General features: G+C 42.1%; 1 protein-coding gene across 2 annotated transcripts in view; it reads right to left on the minus strand.

Annotated features, from left to right (window-relative positions):
• The window catches only part of RGS11 (regulator of G protein signaling 11), a 172,294-nt gene that overhangs the window by 64,306 nt on the left and 93,071 nt on the right, over nt 1–14,917 (minus strand). The window contains exons 10-12 of one of the 2 annotated variants that reach the window (XM_033962575.1): nt 12,775–12,798; nt 11,665–11,726; nt 4,057–4,170 (exon numbers count right to left, since the gene is read on the minus strand). In XM_033962575.1, the coding sequence (XP_033818466.1) occupies nt 4,057–4,170; nt 11,665–11,726; nt 12,775–12,798 (200 nt within the window). Of the gene's footprint in view, nt 1–4,056; nt 4,171–11,664; nt 11,727–12,774; nt 12,805–14,917 lie in introns of both variants that reach the window. The other variant, XM_033962574.1, reaches the window with a different exon arrangement.

Here is a 14,917-nt window from a genome sequence, read left to right on the forward strand (position 1 = left end):
CCTCCTACATCAAAGGGTTGTGCTGTAGCCCCTCCGTTTCTCCTTCTACTTGCGAGTTGGACGGTGTCTTTCTGATCTGCTCTAATTCTGGTTTATTATTTTGGGGGTTTATCTGGATTATGAGGCTTCTAAGTGCTACTAAGGCAACTCTGCCTGTGAGAAATCACAGACTCTGGAGTAGAAAATCTGTAGCTGGGAGGGCAACTCTTCTACAGGGCCCCTACCTGGATGGCCTGCTTTAATAATTTTGGTTGCACGGGGTCCATTGCCCTGGTAGCAAAGCTCGCTCCTGGTTGTTACCAGAGCTTGAGCACAGGCTATGTGGCCCCGTGTCAGTCCTGAGGATTCTACTGGGTACAGGCTGCATTTCCCCCGTCCCCTATGATGCGTGTGGAGCTGTGGGGACCTGGGTTCTCAAGATCTCTCTCAGGGTCTGACTGGCAGCCCGAAGACACAAGAATTTGGATTATGCTTACATGTTTGTTTGAGGCAGGATTCTTCTCCATATCCCAGCTGCTGTTTTAGCTGAAGCAGGCACAGCATCAGGGTAACTGTGAGTACATTGAAGTCTATGGGAGAAATTGGGTGAGGTCTTATAATGCAGTTTTGGTGGTTTCTGGGGCATGGTATAGGGTTCCTAACCTCCAAAATCTCCTTCTCTGGATTTTTTTGGAACTTTTATTCAGTTCTCCCGGGCCAGTTTTTGGTGCCAAAACACTGCTGCTGCAGCCATCTTTGATTTCACAATTTGATTTTAAAAGCCTTAATCTGCTGGTCTCCACAGATGGATTCTTTCCAGATGCCACTGACCTGTATGGTGGAAGCGCATCAAAGTTTAAGATGGTAGCTCCAACCGGAGTCAGTGTCCAAAGGTTTGCCTTTCCACATATCCTCTTAGGTGATCCTGACGACAAATGCCAGTCTTAAAGGCTGAGGAGGTCATTGCAAGTGTTATCCCATTCAGGGTAGATGAATGCCCTCTTAGAGGAAATAGTCTATCAACAGACTGGAGCTGCGTACCATAGGTCTAGCATTGCATTCATTGAAGAATGCCCTAGAAGGCAAAGTAGTCGGGGTTTTCTCAGATCCAAGTAGGCACCAAGAGTGCTCCATTGATACTGCAGGCCCAGTTGTTGTTTCACTGGGCAGAAGTCCACATACAGGCTCTATCAACAGCACATGTGGCGGAATGGACGATGTATACGTCAACTATCCCAGTCAGCAGCCCTGAGACTCGGGGGAGTAGTCTTTGGTCCAGAAGGCTTTCAGCAGTATTATGGGGTGCTGTGGACATCCAGTGTTTGATCTGTTGGTGTCAGTAGCCAACAAGAAAGTCTCTCGGTTATTCAGCCGAAGTTCGATCAGGGAAGCACCAGCATGAGTGCTTTAGTACAACATTGGCCAAGTCAACAGTGGTACGCAGATCTGGTTAGGCTATAGAGGGACAAGTGTCTCAAATTGCTATTTCATCCAATTCTTTTCTCACAGAGTCCAATTGCCCTGGGGGATTTGGTTTACTTGGGCTTATGACATGGCGTTTGTGCATGCAGCCCTACTGCAAAAGGGCTACTTGGAGGGGTCATAGCTACCCTCCTAAGGGCTATGTAACTGATGACTGTTGCAGCCTATGATAAGTCTTGGATAAAGTTTTCAACACTGGTGTGCTAAGCAGAATGTGGAGCCTTTTTAGATTCCGATGTCCATGGTTCTGGCAGTTAGTTCCATCAATGTGCAGGTGGCAGGCCTCTCGCACTTTCTGGCTTGAGTGGAGAAAGTTCTTTGGCTTTCCATTCAGATATAGTCAGGTTTTTTTGAATGTAGCGTTGTGGCTGTATCCTCCTGTGTGACAGCCGTGCCTGAATCAGAATCTTACCATTATCTTGCAGGACCTCAGTATGGCTCCAATAGAGCCCTTACAAGAGGAGTCACTGATGGATCTTATAGCTAAGATGGTTTTTCTGTTAGCTATCATCTCAAAGAACAAGGTCTTAGAGATCCATACTCTGTTGTGCAGAGACTTTTCCTCATCTTGCTGCGCGTGGTACCTTCTGTTCTGCCAAAAGTGGCCTCGGTCTTCTGTATAAATCAGGAAATCTGACCGCCCATGTTCCTGGCCGCTGGTTTGAGGACAAAGGCCAAAATTTTTTACATGCTGGATGTTAGGAGAGTTCTCCATTATCTCATGGTGACAAATGATTTTTGTCCTCAGATCTTTTTTTTTTTTTTTGTACTAATAAGTCCTAGCTGCCTGGAGAATCCAGTTTCTAAGGCTTCCAGGTCAAGATGGATTCACAGGGCTATTTATTAGTATACATTGGGTGTGGTAAGCAACTACCATTTTTTGGGGAAAGCATACTTTGGGGAATGTGGCTCCTTCGTGGGTGGAGTCCCAGGCAGTTCTGCCTGAGGAGATTTGTAGGGCAGCTATGTGATCCACACTCCATACTTTCACAAAATTTTACAGGGTGGATGTAGCAGCATGACTGGACGCCGCTTTTGGGTCCTCAGTGCTAGCAGCAGGCTTATCTGCCCCACACTAGACTGAGGGGACTGCTTTGATATGACCCTCTGGTTCAAGGCTCATATGCTTTTTGCACTAGAAAGGAAGATTAGGTTTTTACCTTGATAATCTTCTTTCTAGAAAGGCATATGATTCTTGAAGGCTCGCCCTGTCAAACTGCATTTAGCCTGCTTATTGGCTCAGTGATGAGCTTACTCTATTACAAAAGACAAATGAGAACTTGTGGGAACTACATAAGTGTTAGTGCTGGTTTCTCTCAGGTAAGAGGCTTGTTTGGTTACACCTTTGTTTTGGCATGTTTCTGTTGGCATTGATTTTTTTGCATTTTAATTGTTACAAAGCAGAATAGAATGGGCTTGTTTGGGGAGTTCCACATATCCCACCTCCTTATTTCTTCTCTTATAGTAATTGTCAACTGCTGTGGTACGAACTGAGGGATTACAGCACAGCCCTGTAATGCAGGAGGTGGAGCTGAGAGAGAGAAAATATAAATGACTCCTACACAACTCTTGACTACAGCTGAATAACTCACTGGTTCAAGACTCATATGCCTTTCTACTAAAAAGATTGTTGAGGTAAGAACCCAATCTTCTCATGTTTTTAATTTCAGACTGGCAGCAGATATACTGTACAGTATAAAACCCACAGTCAATTCTGCTTGTTATTTGTTAGATTTTTGCTACTTACTTCTCTCCCCCATTGTCTCTCTCTCTCTCTCTCTCTCTCTCTGCAGACTTTATCTCCCTCCCCTTTTTTTCCTCTTCTGTTTTACTCTCTCCTTTCCTACTACTGTCATTCTTTCCCTTCCCCCATCATGTTCTCTCACTGTATTTCCCTCCTTCTTGCTATCTCATCTTTTTCATCCTCTCTTTCATTCATTCTTTCTCACTCCTTTCCTTCCCCCCCCCCTCCCCCTTCATAAGCACCAGCTCCTCCTGGGCATTGGAACAGAAGCTCATGATACTTCCATGGAGTTGATTCTCCATACTCTTCCCCTCCAGTTATTTTAAAAACAGGAAGTAGCACTTCTGCTTATATCAGTGTTATCTACAGAGCTTCAGCACACAAATAGCAGAACCGGACAGTGACTTGATCATATCCCTTCATAAGACTGCTGTGAAGAGGGAAATGTTGCTTTTGAGAGACCTTAATTTGCCAAATGTTGTGTGGAGAATCCCTGATGCTGAAACAGTTACAAGCAAGGAGATACCAGATTCCCTTCAACAGATAACTAGTATCAGAACCAACCAGAGAAGGGGACAAAAATAGACCTTATAAGTATCAGGTTCATTATTGTAGGTAGATGGCCAATTGCTATCAGACAATATGGTTTAGAGCAAGAACAAAGGTAAGTTCCTCAACTTCAGGTATCATAATTTTTTGACTGAGGCAGCCATGTTAATGCACAATAACTCTGACACAAGTCTTCATATTAGGGGTAAAATGAAGGAGCACAATACAGTTGAGAGAAGGTTCAGGGAGTAGGGAACTTCCTATTCCTGCAGTTACATAGTTGGTCCCACATTTAGACTTACATGGGTATATTTATAGTCCAATATGTGATATCATCAGTGATCCAAGGGTTGCTGGGAAGGCAGCCAGACATGATGGGATCTTGTGGAAGGTACTGCTCAGCAAACCTCATAATTCTGTGAGAGAAGAAAGAAAATGAACTTTGTGAGCCTGAAATGAGACACACAAGATGAAATGGGGTGAATGTGGATGCTACTTGTTGTCCTTTAGGAACTTAAGGCAGAGGAGCAAAAATAAAAAGGGAGGTGGTAGGAAACAGCAGGTTTGACACTAAAATTGTTAATACTGCTAAAGCAAATAATTTAGTTATAGGTTTGCAAAGATCCAGCAAGGGGCAAATTCCTCCCCTCTCTCCCCACCCCCACTCCCCTTCACCATACTTAATTTAGCTCCTTCCAAATTAGAAGATGTGAGAGTGCTGTTAAATCAGGGGAGGGAATTTAGATAGGCAAATTTAGTCAAAGCAATAGCAGGTTTATATCAGGACAATCCAATTCTGGCCAGCTAAATTTAGGAAATCATTCAGGAGCAAATCCCTTCAGTTAGGATAAGAATGAACTGAAATCTAGACATAGAACTGGTGAGAGGAACATGGCACCCCAGGCAAGGGTTGCTGTTGGTGCCCCATCTCCTTCCCTCTATAGCACTTATCCTATTCACCTGGCTGGGTGATTCTGTCAGTTGGCCTGAGGATTGCACATGCGCGTTCAGGGATGGGAGGACATATAGGAGAGTACCAAACAATGCACAGTTCACTCTACTTGCCTCCTTCTTGCCTACCACAATAGAGATTCCCTCTCTCTTCTCTGCTTCCCATTCTTCTCACCTTGATGCAGTGATGGTTCTGTTAAAGCAGCTAAAATCAGGTTGTCTAGGTTGGATGCAGATTTTTTTAATCCACTTCTTAACTAATAGTAAAAAAATACAAACCAGCTGTTATTCAAAATGACTTAACCAGCTGGAATGGCCGCTGACCAGTTAAATTGTTTGTTTGTGACTATCAGATCATTTCGGTGGCACAAGCGGTTATTTCTGCTGAAAATGACCGGTTAATGTCAATGTTATATAAGGACAAATTTGTACTGAGATTTGAATGAAGTATGAGTGCTAAAATAGTGAGGAAGGAAAAATAAAAGGCCAAGAGCAAAGGGCTAGAAGACAAGATGGCGGCTGTGCATGGCGAGGGAGTTCTATCTTTATCTTCAGAGCAAATAACAGAGCTTACCTCGCAAGTGATGCAGGTTCTGGACCCTCATTTTACACAGCTATCTATTCAGATCTCCAATTTGGAATCTTTGTTATCAGACAGCTCACAGAATGGGAGATCCATTATGTATCATACTTATTATCATATTGTATGTATTATATAATTTAGTTAGTCTATTTAAGTTATTTTTACTCCATTTTACTCCATTTTTACTCCATTTTACAATGAGCGGTATATAAAAACTGAAATAAACTTGGAGATCCAGAAGCTCTTATATTCTCGGTGGAGGACACAGTTAACTCAGCTTCAATGGAGGTGGTCGCCCTGCAGGACAACTGCGGATGCAGTCAGAGAAGCTTGAGGACTTAGAAAATCCTTCCCACAGGATAATCTGCACTTTGTTGGCCTCCCAGAATCTATCTCTGAGGTCCAATTGATTCCAGTACTGAATGGCTGCAGTGGAGGTTGCCACTGCCTGATGGGGAGGGTCCCCTTCGGCTGGAATGGATACATTGTCTGCACAGGAAGTTGGATGGATGACAGAGGCCGAGCATAGTTATTGTCAAGATCCATAATTAAGCACAGAAAATGGCCCTCTTACAGAAATACAAATCAAAGTGAGTTGCTCTATGCTGTAAGGATGAACTGGTAAAAATATTTCAAGATTACTCAGCAGCACTTCTTGAGAAACGGTGCTGGTTCTCTCCTATTTGTTACAATTATATGAGTGGAAAATCCGCTTCATGTTGTATCCAGCTATTATCAAGGTTTACTCATCAGGCCGTTGGCTCAACCTAGACAAAGAGGAAATGGCTAGAGATTTTCTTAACACCTTGCCGCTGCCTTCGTCACCAACTACTTCTTGATGGGACATTTGTCTATTTATCTTGAATGAAAAACTGGTCTGAAAATCTATGGACTATACAACTTTGGCATTCAATTTGATGTAAAAATAACCTATGACCTAAGAGTGATTGATTGGAGCAATGGGGTGGTGTGTATGGGGGAGTGTGATGGGCGAAAGGTATGTATTGTGTGAAAGTGACTACTAATAATTTGGGGGTCTTTCTTTATGACAATGTGTGTCTGTTCTGAGAGATATCACTGGGCAGATTGAGAAGGGTGAATTTGAAGTGAATGTAGGGTATAGTGAGAGAATGCTGTCGCTGGAATCTTAATTTAATATTGTTGAGAAGCCTCGGGCATTGAGTGGGGGAGGGTTATAGCTAGAGTTATGCAGGAGGGTTAGTCTGGATGAGCAGGAAAGGTGGGAGGATGAACAGAGATTCCCACCTTGTATATTACACAGTCGCGAGTTGAGGTGGCCCCTCCTGCAATAAAGCTGCTGGAACTTAGTGGTTTCCTCCCCCTCAGTGTCATTTTCAGATATGGTTTGGAATGATTGATGTGGGCGGTTCACTTTGTGAGGTGAGAAAATGAAGAGAATATGTGTTATTTAATTATTTTAATTGAATGATTTGTGTGGCTCAATTGCTGAAGTGTGTTGAAGAGAGTGTGTGATGCTTAATATTTTTTAGTATCAGGTGGGGGGACCAGGGAACCACTCACATTAGGTCATGACTTGGGCGTTCCATTCCCAGATTAATACAGGGAGTTGGAAATGCCATGTTGGAGTTTGGGTAGGATAGTGGAGTTGGAGAAAAAGGGGATAAATGGACAACGAGAAGGGTTTATATGGGTGTTTAACATCAGGGTCAGCAATAGTGGGAGGGGAGATAGTAGTAGAAGGGTGGAAGTTATGGATGATTAGAACTATAGCTAAGGTCTTAGAACCTGCTGCTCTCAATATCCTAAATCATTCATTAATCATATTCAAATTAGACTACTGCAATTCCCTCTATAAAGGCATATCCCAAAAAGAAATAAGGAGGCTACAAATAGTTCAAAACATTGCAATAAAAATCATTACTAATTCTAAAAAGTACGACCACATCACACCTTTAAAAAAAGCACACTGGCTACCAATCTAACATAGAATTTCCTATAAACTAGCTCTCCTAACATTCAAAATTAGATTGAAAATTGCTGGCTTTTTTGGACAGGCTCCTTATTCCTCACTCTACTTCTAGAATACTTAGATCTACAAATCAGCATCTTTTTACAATTCCCTCCTTGAAGGTAATTAATACAAGGCAAAATGAAATATTTTCAGTTACATCCCCTCAGCAATGGAGTTATTCACCAATTCATCTAGAAACAATATTAGAAAGATTCAAAAATTCACTAAAAAGTTTCCTTTTCACTGACGCTTTCGGGAATTAGTTTAGCCCAGAACATTCAGCTTCTTTATAACTACAATGCTGTGACCCTCAAGAATAAGCATTTCTAGCTACCAGTGACCTCATCCCTCAAAGTTTTTTCCCTTACTTGTCCTTTTTTTAAAAAAAAAAATTGTAGTTTTACCCTTTTACCCCTTCTTCTAGTTTGTGATGTCCAATGTTCGTCTATTGTACGTCTTTGTTTATTTTATTAATATACATCACTTTGAATTTATTAAAAAAGTGTTTTATCAAATTTTAACTAAAATTGGAGAGATGGGGGAGCTGGGTTTCATGGCACTGATGATAACATTTTGACTTGAAGGGAATTGACTTAATAGAGAAAGAGAGATTGTTCACCCTCTCCAAGGTGAAGAGAACGAGAGGGCACTCGCTAAAGTTATAAGGGGATAGATTCCGTACAAACGTAAGGAAGTTCTTCTTCACCGAGAGAGTGGTAGAAATCTGTAACACTCTTCCAGAGGCTGTTATAGGGAAAATCACCCTTCAGGGATTCAAGAAAAGGTTAGATAAGTTCCTACTGGACCAGAACATACGCAGGTAAGGCTAGACTCAAATAGGGCACTGGTCTTTGACCTAAGGGCCGCCACATGAGTGGACTGCTGGGCACGATGGACCAATGGTCTGACCTAGCAATGGCAAATCTTATGTTCTTGCCAGTATTAGCGAAGATCTTCAAGAAAATCATATATGTGCAACTTTAAGCACATTGTTAAGGGAATGAGGTTTTGGACGAGCATCAATATGCATTCCATAAGCATCATAGTACGGAGACATTGCTAGTGACAATGCTGGATGAAGTTAGATGCGGTTTCAATCAGGGTAGGAAATTTTTGGTAACCTTTCATGATATATCGGCAGCATTTGACACTTTAGACCACAGTATCTTGCTGGAAAGACTGAACAGCTGTGGAATTAGTGGAAAAGTGTTAGAATAGTTTTGGTCATTCTTACATGGCCATATGCAGGAGGACATGTTACATGGTAGATGTTCAGCACGATGAGTTGTTAAAACTGGTGTTCCACAGGGTCTGCCTTGTCTACCGTGCTTTTTAATGTTTATCTTTGACTTCTATGTACATTGTTACCTGATCTTGGGGCAGTGAGATCATGTTGAGAATAAGGGATTGGATGGACATGATTAGATTGAGGCTCAACATAGCAAAAACGAAAGCGATGTTGTTATCTAGAAAGCAGAATGATCTGTCATTGGCCCCTGTTCAAATTCTAAGCAATGTTTCACAATTTTCTGTAGAGATACGTTATCTTGGAGTTATCCTTGATTCTCAACTAACATTTCGTTCACATGTGCACATGTTGATAATAAAAATATACTTAAAGCTGCGACTTGTAAGTAATCTGTCGGGTGGTGACTTTAAAAAGGTCCTTCAGGCAATCGTGCTCTCAAGTCTAGACTACTGCAATATAGTGCTACTGGGTGTTCCGTCCACTGTATTAACAGCATTACAGGTTGCACAGAATTCTGTTATCTGCACATTATTTAGGTTATCAAGGTGCGATCATGTATCAGAGTTACCTGTACTGGCTTAAGGTAGAGTACAGAGTGAGGTATAAATTGTTGTTGCTAACCTATTTAGCACTACATAGGTTGTCACCACGGTGCCTTTCAGAGGTAATCGCATACCAAACTTCACTCTTAAAGTTATGTTCTGTTGGTAATGGTGATTTGGTGATACCATCTAGAAAGGAGTTGCGGCTGCAAACCATGAGGGCTGCGACATTCTCATGTGCTGGCCCAGCAGAGTGGAATAAACTCCCGGGTTACATACATCAGCAAGGGAATCTTACTTCATTTAAACATTTGTTGAAACATCATCTGTTCCGTCAGATGAAATATGGGTGCTAAGAGAAAGGACAATATGGTTTTACAACTTGAATGTATAAATAATATAAAGAGACAGGGGTGGGTATTTGTGGCATGGGGGTGAGTATTGTATGTGAGGGTGGGGTGGATTGTTTTGATGTGTATTTTAGGTAGGACAAGGCAGTTTAGGCAAGTTCGTGCCTGCATGTATGTGTTTTGTAATAGAGAATGACACGGGGAAAAATTCTGTCCCCGTCACCGCCCCGTCCCTGGACCACCATCCTCTGAACCGCCCCGTCCCCGCTGTCCCTTTCACCACCCCGTCCCCGTCTCTGCCGTCCCCTTCACCGCCTCGTCACCGCCCCGCTGTCTCTTTCACCGCCCCGGCCCTGGCCCTGGCCCCGGCCCCGTCTTCAGCGTCTTCTCCTCTCCATCCCCCCACCCCCAGCACCCTTCACGCGGTCCAGCAGCTCCCTCCCGCCGGCCAGCCATGTATTTCCCTCTTTTTCCCTTACCTTTTCTTCTTAAAATGGCAATTTCTATAAGGCTACGAGCTGTATTATAGTCGGGTTGCCTGCTAGAAGTCTCCTCTGATGCAACCGGAAACAGGAAGTTGCGTCAGAGGAGACTTTTACCAGCAGGCAACGCAACGCGATTTCAAGGCTCTGGCTGTAATACAGCTCGTAGCCTTATAGAAATCACCATTTTAAGAAAAGAAGAAAAGGTAAGGGAAAAGGAGGGAGGGAGATACATGGAAGGCCGGCGGGAGAGAGTGGGCTGCCGGTTCGAATGCTCGGTCACCGCACGTTCAAGATTGTTCACCGCCCCGTGCTACCATTCACCGCTCCACGGGGCAGTGAATGGCCTTGTACCCGAACTTGCGGTGACCATTTTTTTTGGTCACCGTTTTGGTGGGTTACCCGCGGCTAAACGCGGCTAGCCGCGGGTAACCGCCACCGTGTCATTCTCTATTTTGTAATGTGTTTTTTTTTGTTGTTTTTTTTACTATGTATGTGTTTTTGGAACCCACTTTGCATAAAGCGGGATATAAATAAGAACCACAAACCATAACTTTTAGAATTTTGTAATATTTGTTTATGCACTGGGGTACTTAGACTTGATTACTGAACTTGGGTTTGGGGAGGAGGGGTGGAAGAGAGGGAGGAAAGGTAAAAATGTAAAATACCATTTCTTCTTTATATATCTTCTGAATCTATGTTCCTTGATATTTGTCATATTATTGGATACATTAGCATTTAGCACACACTAATATTTAGTGCGCGCTAAAACAGCTAGTGCACCTTAGTAAAAGGGCCCCTATATTTGTCTCAATATAAAGAATTATAAAAAAAAAAATTAGCAGTCTTATCTTGAAGTAGTTTGGCTTATGCAATTAAGGGCTGAATATTGACTTAACTGGATATGTGTTAGCCAGCTCAAAACCTCCAGATATTCTGGCATTGAATACCTGGGAATAATACCAGCAGCGGGCAGCAAAACACTCACAATCGCTGACTGAATAGGGGGGGGGGGGGGATGGAAGGAGGGGAGGATTTAAGCACATTAAGGAAATTATTTAATAGGTGGTAAATGTGATTTAGATGAGCCAGCATATAGGTCCTGCAACTGGAGAAGAAAATTAATCACTCAGTTTCTAACTCGACAAAGTGGAGAGGGCATTTAGACACATTCCAGTGGCTGCCAACACTGCGTTACCTGCAGTCCGTAAGAATGTGAACCTGCAAGTATAATAACATCCAAGTGTACACAGTACTTTTTTAGTACTTACTATGTAACTGCAAAACCCTCCTTTTTCCAGATACTCTGGCTTCAAGGCTGTTAAACGCTGCTTACCAGGTGCACCTCAACTAGAGATGAAACAATTCCAGGCACTCCGCATAGAAAACACAGAGATTTTCATTCTTGCATGCCTCATAAGTGCCAGTGTTTCATTTCTGACAGAGGACCTGCTAAATATTCTTTGTTACAACTGAAATCTTGCAACTCAGAAGGTGTGAGAGAATAAATAATATCTATTCTTCTATTGTTTCATTCATATTTCATAAAGGGCTGTTGGGAAAAAGGATGATTACAAGGTACTTCTCTCCTGCAAGCAGTCGAGTTATGGATAAATTGAAGAGGATTGCAATAAAGCTGATTTATCACTCCTGGCAGAGAACCTATAAGTAAGAGGAAGGCATAAGGCATTTGTTTTCGTTTGCTTTTTTGGTTGCATGCACAGGGATTAGAGGTAACAGGAAGGGAGAAGGTGGCTCACCCTTCCAGGCAGACAGAAGATTTCAATCTCCTTTGAGATATTGCTGCTCTGAGATATTCCAGCTGGCCCCAGAAGCCAAAAAAAGAGAGAAACAGAAGAGAAATTGGACACATGAAACAGCTGGGCACTATCAGTACATGTGAAGTGCAAACATGTGAGGCTGTGCTTTTCTGAAATCCAAGATTTTGATAATGCTCTGAGCAAGCTACCTTTCCTGCCCTCAAGATCCCGATGATGATCAGAGTATACTTCCTCCCCTGACCTCAGGATCTTGATGATCAGACAACCCTTCCTCCCCTGACCTATGGCTCTTAATGATGCTCTGGGTATCTGTTTGAACACCAGAATCCTAATGATATGCAGAACAAGCTTCCTCTACAACTATAGGATTCGGATAGGATATTCCTTCTCTGTATCTGTGATCCTGATGATGCTCTAATCATGCTTTCTCCTCTGACCTTAGGATCCTGCTAATGATCAGAGCACCTTTCCTTCCCCAACCACAGGATCCTGATGGTGGTCAGAGCAACTTTCCTCCCCCTGCCCTGAGGATGATCAGACCATCTTTCCTTCCCCAACCACAGGATCTTGATGGTGGTCAGAGCATCTTTCCTCCCCCTGTCCTGAGGATGATCAGACCATCTTTCCTCCCCCAACTACTGAATCCTAATGATGATCAAAGCACCTTTCCTTCCCCAACCACAGGATCCTAATGATAATCATAGCACATTTCCTCCTCCTGATCTTAGGATCCTGATGATGATCAGAGTACTATTCCTCTTCTGTCTCTGGGATCCTGATGATGCTCTAACCATATTTTCTCCCTTGACTTCAGGATCCTGATGATGATCATAGCACATTTCCTCCCCCTGATCTTAAGATTCTGGTGATGATCAGAGCACACTCTTCCTCTGACCCTGTAATCCTGATGATGCTCTGAGCATTCCTTCTCCCCTAACTCAAGGATCTTAATAATACATAGAGCATGTTAATTTCCCCAACAGAGGGATCCTGCAAATGCTTTGAGCACACTTCCTCCACTGACCCTGGGATTCTGACAATTCACATAAAAATTCAGACAGCAGCATATTCAGCCATTTGGAAACTTACCTCTTTCTTATAATAATCAATATTCTGTTTCTGATTTAAAAAAAAAAAAAAAAAAGCAAAATTAATTTTGGTCGCATGTTAGCAGAAATAGTGAGATATAAACATGACATTTTTCTAGTATCTTTAGGTCTTCTCCTACAGGAATATGAGGAAAATCTTTTGATGGATAAATTCAAAAGTAGTTTAAAATGCTTTCTTTTTAAAGATGCCTACAATTGATTTATCATATATATATATATTTACTTTATTATCACTTAACCTGTCACATCTTCTCGACTGTACCTCATTTTTATGTGCTTTTTCTTAATAAATTATTGTTCCTCCCTTTTTTCCTATTGTTCTCATGTCGCAATCCCAACTAAGTATGTCAGTCTTGGAAGGTCTATGTTTATTATTTGTTATTTGTTCCCTATTTATATTTAAAATTTTAATGTACAATGCTTTGTATTCCAGAAGAAGCATTTTATCAAATTTTAATAAACTATGAACTATGAAAATTTGCAGAAGTTGCTCACACATAATCCTAAGAAAACTATCTGTATAACATGGGGTGTACAGAGATTCATGTACACACAACAAATCCTAATATACACACCAATACTGGCACAAAATCTCCCTGAGACTGCCCTAAACCTTCATGTCCTTGAACAACAGGAAGCACCATCAGCACACATTGTCACATTGTATACTGACACTATATCACAATCTTCTCAGCGTTTCCCGACAGTGTTTAGAGCTTACACAGTTATTCTACTTTTCAAAGGGACTTCCCCTCATTGTACTGGTCTCGTTGCTCAAACTGGTGTTTGATGTTATGAGAATGCCACCTGCTGGATGTCAATTTTACACCTGAAGTAGGCTTTTTAGCCGAAACACGGACTGTGTTGGGTGCACGACATATCAGAGAGTGTTATTTTAATATTTTTAAACAAAGATTTACTTGTTTGATATATCCCCAGTTGATGTGTACAGTTCCGACCCTACTTGTACGATCTCTACTGTTTCCCCATGGGTTTTCCCCCCCTGTGTTTTGTATCACAGTATACAATGTGAAACATAGTATGTGTCATGGGGAGCTCCATTTGTAAAGGCAGGGAGGCTCTACAGCAGCACCACTGCAAGGCATTAAATCACAACAATTTGGAGCACTATGTCAGCATACTCTTCCAGATGTCATCACTGAATGCTATGGGGCATTAGATAGAGCGCAGCTATGCTTATCATTGTTGTCCCAGTTTAGAGATTCATGCCCTTCCATGATTAATAAGTTTCTAGCAAGACAGCAATAACTATAATCTGCCCTTTTCACAATAATGATATGAACCTGCTCAATTTATGATTTTGGTTGTATTTGTCTGTTCAGCCATGTCAATGGTTATATCAATAGCAATCAAAAAAAACCCTCAATGTTCCAGAAAAAAATAGGAGAAACCGCAAAACAAAAACAAAAGGTGGAACTGATGTACTGGATCAAGCACATATTCTGACATATAAAATAGCAAAGGATATGCCAAAATGACAAACAGTGAAGCTGGCAAGCTCATACAGCAACAGTCTGGGTTATAGCATGGAGACCCACAGATGGAGGAAGTTGTAATAAGGAAGACCCTACACAACCGTGAAGAGGGAAAGGCAGCTACTGACATGGTTATTTTAGCTGTTTTGTTCTTACCCCGCTGACTGAACAGTATTGGACCCCTGAGGATGGCTATTCATTAGTTGAAAACCAAAAAAATATTGCAGAAACAATGCACAGAATGCCAAGTCTTTATTAATAAACGTCATTTTGCTCAATGTGGTCCACTTTTGTGGCAAGGGAACGAGGACCCAATACGGTGTGTGTTTCGGTAAACACACCTTGACTTTGCCTATCAGCCACCGACTGATACACTTCTTTCCAAGGCACCCCCACTTGCCCACGAGTTTTGGATCTTTTGCATATCTTTGTAGACCATAAAAGAACCATCTGGACCCCTGAGGAAGGTGTGCTTACCGAAACACGGTCCTTGTTGGGTCCTCACTCCCTTGCCACAAAAGTGGACCCCCATTGAGCAAAACTACATTTATTAATAAAGACTTGGCATTCTGTACATCGTTTCTGCAGTATTTTTTTTTTGTTGTTGTTGGTTGTTTCATGTTTACT

The sequence above is a fragment of the Geotrypetes seraphini genome, chromosome 11 (genome assembly GCF_902459505.1).
Source record: "Geotrypetes seraphini chromosome 11, aGeoSer1.1, whole genome shotgun sequence".
Taxonomy (NCBI): domain Eukaryota; kingdom Metazoa; phylum Chordata; class Amphibia; order Gymnophiona; family Dermophiidae; genus Geotrypetes; species Geotrypetes seraphini.